The sequence below is a fragment of the Artemia franciscana genome, chromosome 2 (genome assembly GCF_032884065.1).
Source record: "Artemia franciscana chromosome 2, ASM3288406v1, whole genome shotgun sequence".
Lineage (NCBI taxonomy): Eukaryota > Metazoa > Arthropoda > Branchiopoda > Anostraca > Artemiidae > Artemia > Artemia franciscana.
The window spans coordinates 64,574,095-64,592,818 of NC_088864.1; the positions used below are offsets into that span (position 1 = coordinate 64,574,095).

Consider the following 18,724-nt stretch of genomic DNA (forward strand, 5'->3'; position numbering starts at 1 on the left):
TGCAGACACTTTTCCACCCAGAAAATTCGGACCTGAAGTAAAAACTTTGCATACTTAAAATAGCACTTTCGTAGCACTCGCCTATCAGATTCAGTAAAAATGTCCCAAAATGGGGTAAAATAGAGAATGTGCGGGAGAGCCAAACTATTATATATTTGAGAAAGGGCTTTTCCCTCCAGATTAAGCTGCGATGTAACCACACTAGCGTAAGCAATTCTAAGTTTGCGTTCAGCATTCCGAAGCAAAAGATTTTGCGAACTCTTAATCGAAGACCCAATCGGGAGACCTAAATGTGTTAGTACACTTGTGGGTGCCACCTCACTATCACCTAGACAGATACTATCGGGCACATAACTACCGTATAAATTAAAGAAGAGGACCTGGGACTTCACAGCATTCATACTTAGTCCTATTTGTAGATATCTATCAGATAGGTTATCAAAACTCCGTTGAAAACTTGGTATTGACCGGTACAGATTTAATAAATCGTCTGCATAACAATGCACTGATGTATCTGTCCCTTGTGAAATGCAGCTATGATGGCTCCTTGCTTTATTCCGACGAATACAGGGAGCTCACTATACGAAAGTACATTTCCCAACTTAAAACGAACTTTTAGATCCAGTATAATGGTAAAATTACATCAAGACTAACACCAGGGTTGCCAAAACTTTTTGGGACTAAAGTGTCAAATTCAGCAAAAAAGGGACACTTTTAGTGTCCTCCTAGAAAATAAGCCAAAATACTTTAAAAGTTGACAAAAAAAGGCTTTAAATGGTTTTCTCGCAACTCCAGAGCCAGATTTGCGTTCTTCTTTTTCAAGTAAAAGCAAAGCGGTTCTTCAAATAAGTAAAGTCCCATTTGAAATCTCAAATCGCCTTATACGCCAAGAAGAAAAAGAATTTAGTACAATTTCTCTGGTTCTCTCGAACCTTCGGTTGTAACAGTTATTCTTCTTCCGAAAACTCAGTAAAGCCCCACAGTTTTCGTTTTCGCTGTCTTTGGCAAAAAATTAGAACGCGAAGTCTTATTTCAGGAGCTGTAGAAAATTTTGAGTCATTTGTGTTGCGTTTGCGGTTTTACAGGAACGTAAAGACATGTTGGAGTACAACTAAGATGAATGACAAATTGTATAGTTTAGTTTATGTGTTTTCAGCCAAAATTTCTACTCTGTACGGCGATAAAACAAAAACGGCGATAAAACCTATCCTCACTATGAGCCACCCCAGCCGTCTCGGCCGAAAAACGCCATAACGAAGACAGGGCTTAAAATATTTGTGCCAGCAGACCACAGATACAATGTATGTCGCTGCCGACACGGCTTAATTGCCCTCGCTCCCTTTTTTCCTTCAGTAGCAGATCAGATCTTCTACAAAATTTTGTCTACCATTTCCCACAGACTGGGGCTTAATCATTTTAAGTCAGATTGGGCAAAGGTGGTATTCCTCTATCTCATGGTGGAGGAGTGGCTTTTTTTGTAAGTGTACTCTCCCAAATCGGATTCTTTCATCTCCTGAAATAGAGAACAACTCAAAAACTGAATTTTTATGGCTCTGGACGAGACCCAAAAACCTCCCAAAAGACGCATCTTGCATGATTTTTTGTATTATTTATTACCCTCCTCGTAGTGGATTTAAGAAGGAGCTGACGGCATATCTGCAATTTTATACTGACAGAATTTGCCGCAAGTACCCCTTTGCTGCATTTACATATGTGGTGATTTTAATGAGTAGACCAAAAGTGGCTTAGCGCTCCTCTTAGTCTTGATCAGGTTGTCAGGTCGCCTACACGCAGTGATAAAACCCTAGACTTGATTTTTACCAAAATTGAAGATTAATATTTTGCCCCAAAAATTGACCTTCCATTAGGGACAAATGACCATCTATGAGTCTTTTGGACCCCTCTATCATCTTTTCCCCCTAAACCATTGACCAGTTATTCAAATAGGCCCATTACTGACGAGAAGATTTCCCATTTCAAAGTAAAACTAAGCTCCACATCCTGGGCCAATATCCTATGTCTTACTAATGGTGATGAAATGACTTCTAAGTTTTCAGCAGAACTTTTCCAGTTATACTGAGACACGTTTCTAGTGAAAAAAGTCAATCGCAAATCCACTTGTAAACCATGGATAGATAAAAAAAATTTGTGCCTAATAAATGAATGCGATAAACTCTTTAAGGAAGGATTTTTCCAAGAATCTCGAAAACTTTGAAACTTTGTTATTAGTGAAATCTGTAAAGCAAGAAAAGAGCACAGTGCTCACGTGCTCAGTAAGTTACTGTATTCTAACCCTAAGAATTTCCACAAATGTATCCAAGATCTCATGGGAAAGGTCTCTTCTAAGTTTCTCTTGCTGGATAGTAATGGCGACCCTGTGACTGCGGACATCATAAATGATTATTTTGCTTCAACTTGTAAAGCTCACCCGCCACTCCAAAATACACCAGCCAACAGTGCAGTGAGTGAAATTCCTGTGATTGAAATACATCAGACTCGGCTTAAACTCGAAAATCTTGATACAAATAAGTCAGTATACCCAGGTGATATCCCTACCAAATTGAGTGTGAAATGTGCCCCTTATTTGGGTGTACCTCGAACTGCAATTTTTAACCAATGTTTTGTAGATGGTATTTTTCCAGTGTGTTTTAAGCGAGCTATTACGTCACCTACACCGAAAAACAAGACCCCAAAAGTTCCCTCCAACTTAAGACCAATATCAAAAACCTCTATGTTCTCTAAAATTTTTGAAAGTTTTATTTACAATTTCCTCTTTGACGATATTCAAGATAAAATTAATCCAAGTCAGTTTGGCATAAGTCCGAATCATAACACCACCCATTGTTTATGTTATATACTTGACACTGTTTTCAAACATCTTGAGTTAAGTAGTTCCTATGTTGAGGCTGTTTTTGCTGATATTAGCAAAGTCTTTGACAACTTGGATCATCAGACAGTTACTGATAATGCAAGGGCTTTGAGTGTCAGAGATTTTGCTTTACGTATGGTAGCTAGTTTTTTGTTTTGATTCATCAAGTTTTACCTAGATTTCCTGTAGAGCACCCCAAGGGACTAAATTGTGTCCTTTAGTATTTTTAATTGTTTTTAACAATGTTTTACCAAACTTTGACAACACTTTTAAATTTGCAGATTAATTGACATTACTTAACCTTTGTCAAACCCCTAACACTTTGGGCGTTAAACTTGAATCACTCATTAACAACTTAAAGAACAACCTTGACAATGTTAAACTCAACCTAAGGATACTGAAAAGCAATTTAATGCTATTCTTCTTTTTAAAAAATGTACCCCAAATCAATAATTACCTTTGCATTCCAAATTTAAACATGGTTAAGCTGCTTGGATTGCATTTGGACAATGACCTTAAATGGCAATCTCTCTCTTTTCACTTATTTAAAACAGGCGGTTTCCTCCTTAAATAATTCTCCCTTCTCAAACGGTTCCCAAATCAATCAAGAACCTTAAAATAATGTATTTTTCTTATATAAGACCTTGTCTTGAATGCGCTTGCCCTGTCTGACACCCTGGGTTAACCACATCCCAATGTTCCAAAATTGAAAGCATTCAAAAAAGAGCTATAAAATCTATACTGGGGACGTCCTATACTACTTACGATGACGGTTTGGCTAGACTTGAACTCACTACACTGGAATCACAACGTCACTTCCTCACAATGAACTTTGGACACAAGTGCCTTAGTTCTGACTATCATAGACGTTTTCTTCCCCCCTTCAAAGAAAACCCCCTAATCCTTCCTAATGCAAGACATAGTGCTTGTAGAGCTCCAAATACCCAACTTGACTTGTGTCCCCAATTGTTAGCCATGAGGTACAAAAACTCTTTTGTTCCCTATTTTGTTTCACATTTTAATAATTGATATAATTTTGTAACTATGTTTATCCCTTAACATTTATTTTATCATTGTATTTGTTCTGACGTGCTTATGCTTTAATGCAGAATTAAACTTTAATGCAGAATTCCTGTACAAGAAATCTGTTCAAATCTTCAGCTTTCATTTTTGAAAGAAAAAAATCAATTTCTAGTGGTTAACCATTTTGAAGAAAAAAACTTCGGCTACATCAATCTGATTTCCGTTATTTGGTTTTCTGATTGGTCAGCAAATAGGTCAGGTTCAGATTCATTCTCTATTTTCTCATCCTTGTCGTCAGCCTTGCAGTACCACCTCAAAAAGTTGTTAAGTAATATTGGCGAAATCTGACACTGATCCACCGATGCAGCGCTACGAGTAACCATCTGCTTTACATGCATGAGGGAATCCACAGTTTTTATTTCCAACCGATTTTGCAAGTTAGTTTTAATGTTTGTTAGTTGAGAATATTATCTTTCAGCACCAGCACTTGAATGAGGTAACGCACATAAGTTCAACATAAAGGTTTATAGTTCAAAGAATTTGGGAGTGCCTTCAGGATTCTTCCCATCTAACAAGAGCTTCCATAACTAAGATGACTAGGAAACTAGCTCTTCACCACCAGACTTCAGGCTCATTTCTTCTTTGGAATCTGGCAGGCTCAGGCACTGGTTTTCTAGAGCGTCTCTAGCAGACTCTATCTCGCTCCGACTTTTCCCCAGGATTTTGCTAAATCTGATGGTTCTAATGGACTAATCATTTCAACAGTTCCATTCATGGCGACTTTCGGGTCTAAATGCTCGAGAGCTTGTAATGTCTTATCTTTATGATTAACCCGCTTTCTAATCTGCTTCACAAGTTTGACGTAGAATCCCAAGCAATTCAGCCTAACTGTTCAACAGCTTTCCCTGATGCTCCTTCTTCATTCACATAAGCTTCTGTGTTGGGACCACACAACACATCTTTCACATCTTTGTAGCTTCGGGGATCAAGAGGCAACTCAAAAGCATCACTTCTGTTCAGGATTTCTAGTTTCATGAAGCATCTCATGATCACTTTCAATGTTGATCTGAAGCTTGTTATCAAAGTGTGGATCATTGTGTCCCCAGACTGGAACTGTACGTTCAATGTATTTACCTTACCAAGCACAGAAGCCAGAAAGTACAGATATGCCATAGTTGTAGGCTCTTTCATGTAGGCTTGAATCTTGGATGCCTTATCTTTTGAAGCCTTGTCTGCAGAGGGTTCCTTTGACTGTTTCACAAAAAAGGTAACCAGGGATGACCACACTGCATGTGATTGGGTAGGTACAATTTTGCCAATTTGCTTATGAAATGGCTTGGAAGCTTGGTTGGTTTTGATAACAGTCTTCTGTTTCTGCTTTAAACAGTCCACCAGGTTACAGAATGTAAAGCAAATCATTTTTCACTGTTGTTCTCATCACTTTGGGCAAAAATCGCATTTTCTTAGTTAGCACTTGGCACACTAGATGTGATGTTCAGTCAATGACAGCATTACATGTTTACAGTTACCAGAGAATTTTCTTGTGGTTTAGACAGTGCCCATATGGAACAGGTCCACCCTCTCAAATGCATGTGAAACTAAACTGCATATTTACCAAAAGCTTAATGTCTTAATTCAGAAAATCAACTGAGGTTCACCCTTGTCCAAGAAATGATTAAGCAGCAGCAAATCAGATCAGGATCAGATAGTTTGCTACTAACTACTATCCAGACCGAACTTCTGCATACTCCTGTAAACTACAAGTCATAAAACACCCTAAGCTTTTACTTACCAGCAGCAATATGCTTGCTTCAGTTTTTCATCAAAAAAACTTTTTCTAAACTCTCTTGAACAACTCACATGATTCACCACGTTTGAATTTTTGCGCTTTTGAAAAGAAAAGCAGTGCGGATACGATAAAAAAAATCCCTAATACGGAAACGAACCTGAAAAGCACAAATTAAAAGCAGTTGCAGTTAAGAAAAAAACTGAAAATAAGTACATATGGTACTGATTTTGAAAAAATGCCAAAAAGTGTCCTTTTTTTCAAAAAGTGGCCTTTTTTCACCCAATAGTGGCACGGTGTCACCCAGATTGAAGAAGTGTCAAAAAAGCACTAAAAGTGTCCCTTTGGCAACCAAGACTAACACCACGGCTATGCAACTCAAACATGGCCTTAGAGTGGATAAAGGAACCAAAAGCATTCATAGCATCGTATGTTCTGATAACCCGATAACTGCTGGCGCCCTGTGCGCCAGCAACGGCTCTGGAGGATCTTCATCATTTTTGTACATATATTGGTGACTTATATATATATATATATATATATATATATATATATATATATATATATATATATATATATATATATATATATATATATATATATACATATATATATATATTTATATATATATATATATATATATATATATATATATATATATATATATATATATATATATATATATATATATATATATATATATATATATATATATATATATATATATATATATATATATATATATATATATATATATATATATATATATATATATATGTATATTGAATTAAATTGAATTGAATTTATTTATAACCAGTTATAATACACATGAAAAACGGAGTATAATGTGAATAAAAGAAAAGAGGAACAAGGAAATGACCTAAAAAACTATATATATATATATATATATATATATATATATATATATATATATATATATATATATATATATATATATATATTATAGGATGCGCACAATCATTTTGTTTTTCACTTCAGGTTCACTCCAAACTTTTTTTGCTAATTATTACAAGGGAGTACGAGCATTTCTTTCTAGTTATGAAATTGTAAATTTCAGAATCTAGTAGCAGAGCCTGTTGAATGACAGGCTCCCAAAAAAATTGGGTTGCATGAGGCTGTAACAAGAGCTGACAAATTTTTCTTTGCTCCCCCCAAACAAATACTCAAAGTCCCTCCCTCTCCTAAAAAACTTCCCAGTTTTCTGTTGTTGTGCCATTTTATGATTTTAGTTTTACCTTTATCGTTTTATGACCCCGAAATGCGAATTCAGTCCTTCGGGGCTTTTGATAGTCATTTTTAAAAATTAAATATCTTATTTCTCTCTCTCTCTTTCCATAAGAGTTTCAAATCTTTGTTTCAGCCCTGAGAACAAAAATGACAGTCTTACCAAACCTACGGATAAGATTTGTCGTCATTTTAATTTGATTTTAATTCATCTTGTTCACTGCATGTATAACGAGAAGTATCCACTTGACTGCAGGCCCCAGGTGCCAGTTGTATAGCCTCATACGGTTGTTTTCAGTGCTGGAGGCTAGTAATTGGCGGAATTACGGACACTTGCCAACTATATAGCTAGAATTTTGTATTTCCACTGCAAGACCCGAGTCTTACGATCAAGTAAAAATATTTTTCTTTTTTTTGTGATCTCCTTTTACTTTGATCTACAGAGTAACATATAAAAAAAAACAGACATGATAATAACGTGAGGCTAACTCATAACTTACTTTTTCTCTGCGTGTTCAAAAACCATGAACAATGTATACCTTAAAAAAATTGTATACCGAAAAAAATCGTATATAGTTATGTTGATTTTTAAGGTTGCAAGTGCTTATTTTTTGCATTTGATTTCAGTTTGTTTATTTTAATTTTTGATTTTTAAAGTACTCCATGGAAGAAAATATATTCCTTCACTTCATGGAAGAGTGTATACCTTCACTTTCAAGGAAGAAAAAATCGTATATAGTTTTGGTGATTTTTAAGGTAGTAATCATTTATTTTGTATTTAATTTCATTTTGTTTATTTTAGTTTTTGATTTTTAGGAGTACTCCATGGAAGGAGATACAGTCCAAAATTCGTTTAGCATCTCAATCCCCAATGGTTCGCCAGAAAATTCGTCAATAATGAACAACATAGCAGATGAATTAGACTCAGCTTCACAGGCACCAGGGACTATCGGTAGTGATCGTGCAGTATCAGCTGTAGGTGTAAATTATTATTGCTGGTATTTAAGAAACTGGTTCTCGTTATTTGTCTTGTTTTATTATAATTTGTATGGGGATCGTAAAGCGATGAACAATATCGAAAAGTATCAGGTACCAATGGTTTGCATGTAGGTCAACCCCAGGTTAACTTAATCGCATTCAACTCAACCCATTTAAATGAACCATTGTTCAACTGTTCAACCCTCTTTTAGTTCAATCCCTGTTTAAATCAACCCCCCTTTACTTCAACCTCTTACTTCAACCTTTTACTTCAACATTAGACTCGACTCTCATTCAACTCAACCCCCATGCAATCCAACCCTCATTTAACCCAGTCCTATTTCAATCTATCCCCATTTAACTCAACCTCCGTTTATCTTAACTTTCATATAGCCTAACCCTTGTTTAACTCAACCTAGTTTAAACTAGCGCCATGTCATTCGACCCTCATTTACCCCAACCCTATTTAAATCTATCTTCATTTCATTCCCCCCCCCCTTTACCTCAACTTTCATATAAATTAACCGTTGTTTAACTCAACTCAACCCCTGATCTATGTAAAAGTTTAAACTAGCGCTAGCTAGAGACTCAAAACTTATGTGTCGCTTTCCTCACAATTTCCAAGCTGTGGAAAAACTAATAAACTAATTAACTAATTAGTCATATAACTAATTAATTGTTATAAAAATAATTAAGTTGAAAAACTCTATTCACAAAACAAGTTTTTCAAAGAAAAGTAAAGAGCTCTATTCAGCCAAAAATGAGCAGAAATAAAGTCATATGATGTCCCAAGCATAAAACTCCCACAAACAACGATAAAAAAATAAATGAAGCCCAAAACGAACAGAAATTACAATAAATAACCGAGTCAAACTCAAAACGAGAAGAAAATAGCATGAGCAGGGCTGGCAACCTCATACCTTCTCAAGACCAGATCATAAATTGCACTTTACTGAAAAATTTACAAATAAATGTGCATTGTCAGTTTAATTTACATATGCTGATATTTATTCCTTAAAATTTTGATAATTTTCAATTTAATAAAATTTTAAATGTTGTGTTTGAGGTTGCGACAGCTCTCCTCAGTCTAAGAGTAATACTAGGTATGACAATAAAATCGAGCAGAAATTAAAAATAGAAAATAGATTTTTGTTTAAAGTAAAGAATGACATTAAAACTTAAAAAAATCAGGCTATTTTATTTTTAGGAGGAAGCTACACCGCCCCCCCTTAAAGTTAGATTTTTATCCCCAGCATTGTAAGTAGGGCTTCTCAAGCCCAAGTGCACTCATAAAAGCTTGCATACTAGCACTGCAAAGCTTTGCACAAAGAGTGGGGGCTTAAAGAGGGGATAGCTCCCCTCATATTTGAAACAATTTCTGTTTAGTTTAAGTTATAATATAGCTGTTTACTTTCATTTTAAAAGCTTCTTTTTTTATCAAACAGTTCGTGGTAACGAACTGTAGTAAGGAGCGGCCCGGCTCAATAGTAACCAAAACTCTAAAAAATGGAATTTTGATACCAATACCTACATCAAAAGAATAGCATTTTAATGCTGACTTTAAATATATAAGTTTCATCAAGTTTAGTCTTACCCATCAAAAGTTACGAGCCTGAGAAAATTTGCGTTATTTTAGAAAACAGGGGGAAACGCCCCCTAGAAGTCATAGAATCTTAACGAAAATCACACCGTCAGATTCAGCGTATCAGAGAACTCTACAGTAGAAGTTTCAAGCTCCTATCTACAAAAATGTGGAATTTTGTATTTTTTGCCAGAAGGCAGATCACGGATGCGTGTTTATTTGTTTTTTTGTTTTTTGTTTTTTTTTCCCAGGGGTGATCGTATCGACCCAGTTGTCCTAGAATGTTGCAAGAGGGCTCATTCTAACGGAAATGAAAAGTTCTAGTGCCCTTTTTAAGTGACCAAAAAAATTGGAGGGCACCTAGGCCCCCTCCCACGCTAATTATTTTACCAAAGTCAACGGATCAAATTTCTGAGATAGCCATTTTATTCAGCGTAGTCGAAAAATCTTATAACTATGTCTTTGGGGACGACTTACTCCCCACAGTCCCCGTGGGAGGGGCAACAAGTTACAAACTTTGACCTGTGCTTACATATTAATGGTTCTTGGGAAGTATACAGGCGTTTTCAGGAGGATTTTTTTGGTTGGGGGGAGGGGTTGAGAAGAGGGGGATATGCTGGAGGAACTTTCCATCAAGAGTTTGTCATGGGAGAAGAAAATTTCTACGAAGGGAGAGCAGGATTTACTAGCATTATTTAAAAAAAAAAAAACAATAAAAAAATAAATGTGAAAAAGCTTTTTCAGTTGGAAGTAAGGAACAGCAATAAAACTTAAAACAAACAGACATTATTACCCATATGAGGGACTCACCTCCTTCTAATACCTCGCTCTTTACGCTAAAGTATTTTTAGTAATTTCAACTATTTATTCTACGGCTTTTGTGATTCTGGGGTCATTCTTAATGAATTCAGACAAAATTTAAGCTTTAGTGTAAAGAGCGAGGATCTGACAAGGGGGCGAAGCCCCTCATATATGTAATAAAAATATGAGAATACAAAAGTTCTTTACGTAAGCTAATTTATAAGTTACGTAAATCTTTTACTAATTAAAATATTCGTAAAAAAATTAAAAGTTCTAGTTGCCTTTTTAATTGACCAAAAAATCGGAGGGCAACTAGGCTTCCTCCCCCGCTCTTTTTTCTCAAAATCATTCGATCAAAATTATGAGAAAGCCATTTAGCCAAAAAAAAAAAAAAATGCAAATTTCGTTTTAATTATTCCTCTGCGGAGAGCCAAAATCAAAACATGCATTGATTCAAAAAGGTTCAGAAATTAAATAAAAAAAACAAGCTTTTTTAACTAAAAGTAAGGAGCGACATTAAAACTTAAAACGAACAGAAATTACTTCGTATATGAATGAGGCTGCTTCCTCATCAACGCCCCGCTCTTTACGCTAAAGTTTTTTACTGTTTTAAAAAGAAGAATTGAGAGACAGAGTCAAACTTTAGCGTAAAGAGCGGGGCGTTGATGAGGAAGCAGCCTCTTTCATATACGAAGTAATTTCTGTTCGTTTTAAGTTTTAATGTCGCTCCTTACTTTCAGTTAAAAAAACTTGTTTTTTTATTTAATTTCCTAAGGAATTGACCATTGGATCTAAAAAAAATAAAAATATAATACAGAGCTGTTTTTCAAAACTTAGATCTTTTCAAAAATAATGTTTTCTCAAAATAATGATTTTTCAAAAGCTCCGTTTGAAGTACAAGTTTAGATAATAAGCTTAGCTAAGCCAAGACAAAGATAAGCAAACTTAGAATTCTTGGTCTGAAATAGATTCATAAATACTTTGAATGTGCTTTTCTACCAGACCTTTTCAATGCTTACCTAAGATAAAAGTAAACAAAGGTAGCAGTAAAACCCTTTTTTAAAGATTTTTCTCTAGTGTCTGAGGTACTCAAACCCCAGGAAACTACTTTGGTTGTTATGAAGAATGTATATCAACAGTTTGTGGTAACGATCTGTAAGAAAGGAGCGACCCGGCTCAATACTAACCGAAACTTTAAGAAACTGATATAAAAAGATACATCAAAAGAATTGGATTTTTTTGCTGATTTTAAATATATAAGTTTCATCAAGTTTAGTCTTACCGATCAAATTTACGAGCCAGAGAATATTTGCCTCATTTTCAAAAAAGGAGAAAGCACCCTAAAACGTCATAGAATCTTAATGAAAATCACTCCATTCGATTCAGCGTTTCAGAGAACCCGACTGTAGATGTTTCAAGCTCCTTTCTGCAAAAATGTGAAATTTTGTATTTTTTGCCAGAAGAAAAATCTCGGATGCGTGTTTTTTTTTTTCTTTGGGTGATCGTATCAACCCCGTGTTTCTAGAATATCGTGAGAGGGTTCACTCGAACGGAAATTAAAAGTTCGAGTGCCATTTTTAAGTGACAAAAAATTGGAAGGCAACTAGGCCCCCTCCCACGCTTATTTTTTTCAAAAATCACAGCGTAAAAAATTTTAGATAGGCATTTTGTTCAACATAGTCGAAAACCAAGCCACTATGTCTTTGAGGACGGCTTAATCCCCCACAGTCGCCAGGGGAAGGGCTGCAAGCAATGAAATTTGCCCATTTTTTACATATAGTATTGGTTATTGGGAAGTATACAGACATTTTGAGGGGGGTTTTTTTCCGAGGGGGGCGTGTCGGGGGAGAGAGTTACATGGAAGGATCTTTTCATGGGGAAGAAAATTTACGTGAAATCTAATAACTATGTCTTTGAGGACGACTTAATCCCCCACAGTCCCCGGGGGAAGAGTTGCAAGTTATGAACTTTGCCCATTTTTTTACATATGGTATTGGTTATATACCATATATATTGGTTATTGGGAAGTATACAGACATTTTCAGGGGGATTTTTTCTGGCAGGGGGATTTGGTTGAGAGTTTTACGTGGGATGATCGTTCCATGGAGAAAAGGATTGCTGGATTTCCCAGCATTATTTAAAACACAATCAGAAATTAAATTAAAAAAATATGTTTTTTTTCAACTGAAAGTAAGGAACAACATCAAAACTTAAAAAGAACAGAAATTATTGCGTATATGAGGGAGTTCCCCCTCATCAATACCTCACTCTTTACATTAAAGTATTTTTAGTAATTTCAAAAGAGCTATTTATTGTAATTAAATGGCTTCTGGGATCCATAGGTATTCTTAAAAAAATTGGAATAAAATTCCAACTCATATACGTGATATGGTAGGCGCTTATGTATATCAGGGAGTTTCTTCCCCTCGTCAGTACCTCGCTCTTTACACTAAAGTTAGAATTTTGTTAGATAATGGTCGATATTAAGCAATAAATTGTTTGTGTTATTTTTTGGCAAGTCTTAGCCTTTAATATTATTTCAAGCAGCTTCTTAACTATGTTTAAATAATACCTTGCTCTTTACGCTAAAGTTTGAATTTTGTTCCAACTCTTTAAGAATGACCACTGAATCACAAAGGCCGTTTAATTAGAATAAATAGCTCTTTTGAAAGTACTGAAAAAAAATTTAGCTTAAAGAGTGAGGTATTGACGAAGGGGCGAACCCCATCAAATATGTATAAATTTCTGTTTGTTTTAAGTCTTAATGTTGCTCCTTACTTTCAGTTGAAAACACTTTTTTTATTTAATCTCTTAGATCACACTGTCTTTTTATTTAAATTGAAAGAATTATATGTTAATAGCGGGTAATTTTTTTTAGTATGACAGCGAAAATAAAAGAAAAAAAATTTCAATGCAAAAAAATCATAATGAAAATATGGCTATTTTGGCTTTACATCTGGAGTTTTCAATGAAAAAAACAGACAAACAAAAAATAAAGATAAACAAAAAAAAAGTTCTACAAGAAACGAAATTAAAAGCGATTATCTTTTTCTTGACTTAGCTTATTAGCTAAGCTAAGTCAGCTACGTATTAGTCAACTAAGTCAGCTAAGTATTTGCTAAGCTTATTAGCTAAGCTTGTACTTCAAATATTGATTTTGGAAACTGATTGTTCTCGAGAAAACATTATTTTTGGAAAGAGCAAAGTTTTGAGTAACAGCCCTGATTAGATGAATGTGCCCGTTTTTTATTGCAAAACAAATTGAATATTGGCAGAATGTTTGAAAATCCTGGACGTAAGCTCTCTTCAACAATTCTTAGCAATGAACGATATTGGGATTTAATATGTGCTAAAGCTGAGATACAAAATATGTGGTGTTGAATGACTGAAGAACATTTAATGTAATGTCATCGATTGTTGGCAATTCAGTTCTCGTTTCGATCCACAATTCAGTCAAGAGCCTTTTTGGAAATTATAGTTTTAAGTTTGAGTCAATTGAAAGCTCAGCAAATTCCTCATGAGCTTGAAGTGGCAAGTAACAGTGTCACTTAATTCAATCCAAAATGGCTTTTGAATCCAAGCTATATTTTTGAAATCAGTATTTAATATAAAGTATTTTTGGAATTGTGTTTCTAGCGCTTTGAAGTGATCTACAGTTATTTTTTTATGAAAAGTTTTACAATGATTTCTTTCAATTATGAAATAGTCCACAAACATTTCGAAAAAAATTTCGAACGATTTTGTCCATCGTTTCAGTTTTAAACTTTCTAAATTATAAATTTTAAGCATCTTTTTAAGTGTCTAAAACTTTCAGTTTTACCATTCGAAGTATACGTATCCAAATGTTATTCATGAAGAGACAATGAAAGATAGTTTAATTTTGCAAATATATCTGACAAATAACACAAAATGGATAGCCATAAGTCATTTTGAAAAGATGTAGTACTTAATAACAACTAGTACTACTACTGTAAAATTTTCGTCTTTCAGTAGCGATAATCTTCTTAAAATTGACCTCTTGAAAACCATCTTACTTTTGCACGTAATAATAAAGTTGTGTAGTTGGATTCCGTATCCTTACAGAGATTTGAAAATAAGTGGCTGTTACTAGTGGCCCTACTAAGTGACATCGCTTTTAATAAAATTTGTAATCTTAACAGCAGCCTAATACACACTGTTTAATTTTGGTGCTAATTGTTTTGTACCAAGGGCTTCTTGGTGAATAAGGCAGTGGTAAAAGTTATATGATAATGAACGGCTTGAAAAAATTATTTAAGCTAATATTTTTGCCCGCCAGCCCTCTTGCACCATCTGTGCATATTCAACAGCAATTTTTCTCTTCATAACCTTCCGACATAAAAATTTGTCAAAATTTCATTAAATATCTTTCCCTATAGTACGGTCTTTCATAGGACGACAAAATAACAATCCTTCTTCCAAGCTTTCTTTATAAAAATACCTGACATACTAGCAACTGAACCAATTTAGTAATATCAGTTGTTTTACCCAACTGAATTGAAATTTTCGGGAATTTTTCAAAAATCATCCCTATATTTACTTCCATGTAGTAGTTCCACCATTTAATTAGTGGTAGGTAATGAAAGATCTTCTCCAATAGTGAAAGGCTTTTTATTTTTAGCATTACAGTATGTAACTTCCTATGACGCTAGCAAATATTTTTCGTTAATGGTCGTGTATTTTTTTTAATGATTTTTCTTCTTTATTTAAAGATTTATACGGTCTTTCTAAAGACAAAATGACAAAATGACACACGAAACAGCCTTTGATTCAAGATGGTTTTTTTTTTAGTATTGATAGTTCCATACTCTTGGGGACCAACAATTCATCGCATATTAACCCTTACAATTTTGAAATGTAAAGAAAAGACTCATCATATTTTCTTTTTTTGGATACATTAGATGCCTATTTTTCAATACTCTTTCCCACCTGAGTAACATTTGTAGCATTATTGTCTGCGTTATTACCAATCTTATTTAAGTTGAGGAATTTAGCGATGGCCAAAAATTATTTTGATTCTAAAATCAAATCAATATATAAAAACAACATTTATATAACGAAAAGAGACATCATCAATGCAACAGCACAAATACATTAAAAAAAAGGAGATAGAAGGAGAAAGGGAAAACTGTTTTCCTAAATTAGTGATTAATATAGACCAGCACTTGAATGAGGCCTTAACCCTACTCATCCATACAACCACACAGGTCAAACAGCATAGCCATACACAATCAACCATAAAGAATAATCCATGGACAGGCAGTCATGTCGTCAATAAGTATAATTCGTCATTTACCAAACAATAAAAGCAATAAAGACAAATAATGCAGAGGCAACAACCCAACACAAGGGCTCATCAGGAGAATACACTTGCCTATAGGGTATATATGATATGTAAAACGTAACTAATTAACAGATTAATTAGTTACTGGATGACTAGAGAAAAAAAATCTCATTACAGTAGAACAGTCAAAATTGAATTCACCAGAAGAGCCACTACTGGATGAAAGTGAACCAAAAAATAAGCCAGAGCCTTGAAAACATATTTTACGGGACCAAACATCACTTCGGACCTATTGGAGTAATTCTTAAACAAAGGCGTTTAGTTCGTCCTTTTCAGCCTTTCAAGCACCCAGAGTATACAAATTCATTATATGAATTGCAAATTATTGGCTTAAAATGATACATGGGTTGCTGGAGAAAACAATTTCTTCCCGATAAGATAAGATTTATTCATCATGAAACACACATACAATATAACATTTTACTATTCCCCCAAAGGCTCTTTGGCCTGTAAAAAAGGGGAAAAATAAACGAGAAAAAAAATAATCACTTACTCAAGGAGAAGATAAGAAAATATAAATAAAATAAAAACTATATAAAAGAAAACTAAATAGAATAATAGATTGAATAGACTAAATTAATTAAGTAGATCAGTAGATAAAATAGACTAATGAAACAATAATATATATATATATATATATATATATATATATATATATATATATATATATATATATATATATATATATATATATATATATATATATATATATATATATATATATATATAACTTCTAAGAAGCCAAAGAATTTTTAATAATTGTTTTAAACAAACCGAATAAGTGGCACCTTCGAGTTGATTCGGGCAACTTGTTCCATGCAATATGACTCGCAATTAAAGGATTAAAATCTGACCTTACACAAGGAGTAACAGGAATTTGAATATGATTTGTGGTATTGAGAAGGTTATAATTATTCTGATCATAGGTGAAAGATGGCGGAACACTTAGGGGATGGGGGAGGTCACCATGAAGCAGAAAAAAAGTAAAATTTGCACACGAAAGAATATACAGTGACTTGAGATCAAGTATTGGGATAACTCATGAACGATTAGTTTCCTTAATGAGGTTTATAGCTTTACTATAAACCTTAGAAAGTGGTTTTAACAATGAAGGAAAGGTTGACATCCATACTATTGGACAGTAAGAAACGTAAGATAGGATCAAGCAGTGAAAAAGGATTCCCAAAATTGATCCAGGGAAAATTTGTTTAAGTTTCCTTAAAATACCGAGACTCCTGCATATCTTCATTTTAATCAAGTCAATGTGACGTTTGAAAGTCAGGTTTTAATCAACAAGATTGCCCAAAAAACAAACATATCGATCTTTAGATCTATGAATTATCCATTTGGCTGATGAATTTCTGATAACTAGGGATAGATCTGAGAAACATGCAAAAATTAAAAAAATTGGACTTGGAAAAATTCAGGGTAAGATAATTAGCATCGAGCCATAAAATTACTCTCTCAAACAAATTTTTCAAATTTAATCGAAGCTCTGATTCACAATGTCCAGAAATGCCAAGTGTGCTGTCATCAGCAAAACAAACAAGGATATCAGAAGATGGCGAACTTTAGCTGGCATTATGGACAAGGGAAGGTTTAGGATGACAGAGTCTACAGCAATTAATAGGTGTGTCTGCATGCTCAGTGGAGTGCTTCATTCGGAAACCAAATTGAAAATCATGAAGAAACTTTTTAGAAGTTTAAAGAGACGAGAAAGCATAACCTTTTCGAAGATATTACTAAATACTGATAACATTAAAATTGGTCGATAATTTGCTGGATCATTTCTTGGTCAACCTTTATACAGAACAAAATCCGAGCACGCTTGAGAGCATATGGAAAAACACCGTATTTAATTGGAAGATTAACAAGTTTTGTTAGAGGCACAACTATTGAAGGAAGAATCGATTCAACTACCTTAGTAGGATGAGAATCTGGCCCAGATGAGGACGAGTTTTCCAAGCCATTAACAATTTTAGTAGTTTCACTTACTGTTACTGGCTCTAGAAACATGGACTTAATACAAGACGGCCTGAGGTAAGATCTAAAGTCCGGCTAAGGCCGAGTTAAAGTAGCTGTGGAAGCAACATTCTTACCAATACTAGCGAAATATGAAGTGAATACCTCTTGCAAATTAAGCTCACCCTCTACAGCTTCATCACCAATGACCAGACTCTAGGTAAAGAGCTAGATTGAGAACCGGGTTTAACCAGAGAATTTAATACCTTACAAATTTTACGAATATCATTGTCACACGCAGTATAATTATTTAGATAATAAAGATATTTGGCTTTCTTACACAAGGAATTATATATATTCCAGTAAATCTTGAATTGACAAAGACGAATAGCCCTCGCTGAAAGTGTAGCGCATTTACAAGACCTCCAGAGATTATCTTTCCTTCTCCAGCTTCTGACAAGTCCGGATGTCATCCATGGGTTTAGAGGAACAATCATTTTAGACCTACGATTAGAAGGTGGTATTTTACAAATGCTGAGAATAGCCTCTTTTATGGTTCCATAAACCGACTCAGATAAACAAGAAAAATCCTTATCATTATCAAATAAGTTCCACGAATTTTCCGCCAATTTAGAGCCAAGAAGAGTTAACTCACTCTCACCAAACCTAATAGAGTAGGAATCAAACACTTGAGCCCGGTTATTTTTTCCCTGATTAAAGCTGAACCGAGAATATATTGGAAAATGATCGGAGATATCAGTAACTAAAATTGAGTTTTCCTTCAAGCTAAACGTAGAGAAGATGTTGTTAATCAAAGAAGCTGTAACATTAGTTACTCGTGTGGGGATGGATGTAGTTGGTAGAGTCCCTGCGGCAAGCATGGTTGAAAGAAAATCAACTGAAGCCGAAGAATTTGAATCGATCAAATTTGTATTAAAGTCACCCATTATGATTAACTGACATGGAGGTTTTAATATTGTGTCAAGTATTTCCTTAAGATTCCGATAAAACAACGAAACTACACCCCTAGGAGAACGATAGATATTGCCTATGATTAGATCAACTCCATTAACTCTATTTTCTATAAATTGTGACTCAAAGATACCTTCAAAATTC

The 18,724-nt window shown here is 34.4% G+C and overlaps 1 protein-coding gene and 1 long non-coding RNA gene across 5 annotated transcripts in view; one reads left to right on the forward strand and one right to left on the reverse strand.

Annotated features, from left to right (window-relative positions):
* The window catches only part of LOC136043947 (uncharacterized), a 101,862-nt gene extending 96,087 nt beyond the window's left edge, over window positions 1-5,775 (reverse strand). For both annotated transcript variants that reach the window (XR_010621757.1, XR_010621756.1), the window contains exon 1: window positions 5,685-5,775. This is a non-coding gene — a long non-coding RNA (uncharacterized LOC136043947). The remainder of the gene's footprint in view (window positions 1-5,684) is intronic.
* The window catches only part of LOC136043944 (uncharacterized), a 101,412-nt gene that overhangs the window by 21,008 nt on the left and 61,680 nt on the right, over window positions 1-18,724 (forward strand). For all 3 annotated transcript variants that reach the window (XM_065729013.1, XM_065729015.1, XM_065729014.1), the window contains exon 2: window positions 7,740-7,898. In XM_065729013.1, coding sequence (XP_065585085.1) covers window positions 7,749-7,898 — 150 coding nt within the window. In that variant the 5' untranslated portion in view covers window positions 7,740-7,748. The remainder of the gene's footprint in view (window positions 1-7,739; window positions 7,899-18,724) is intronic.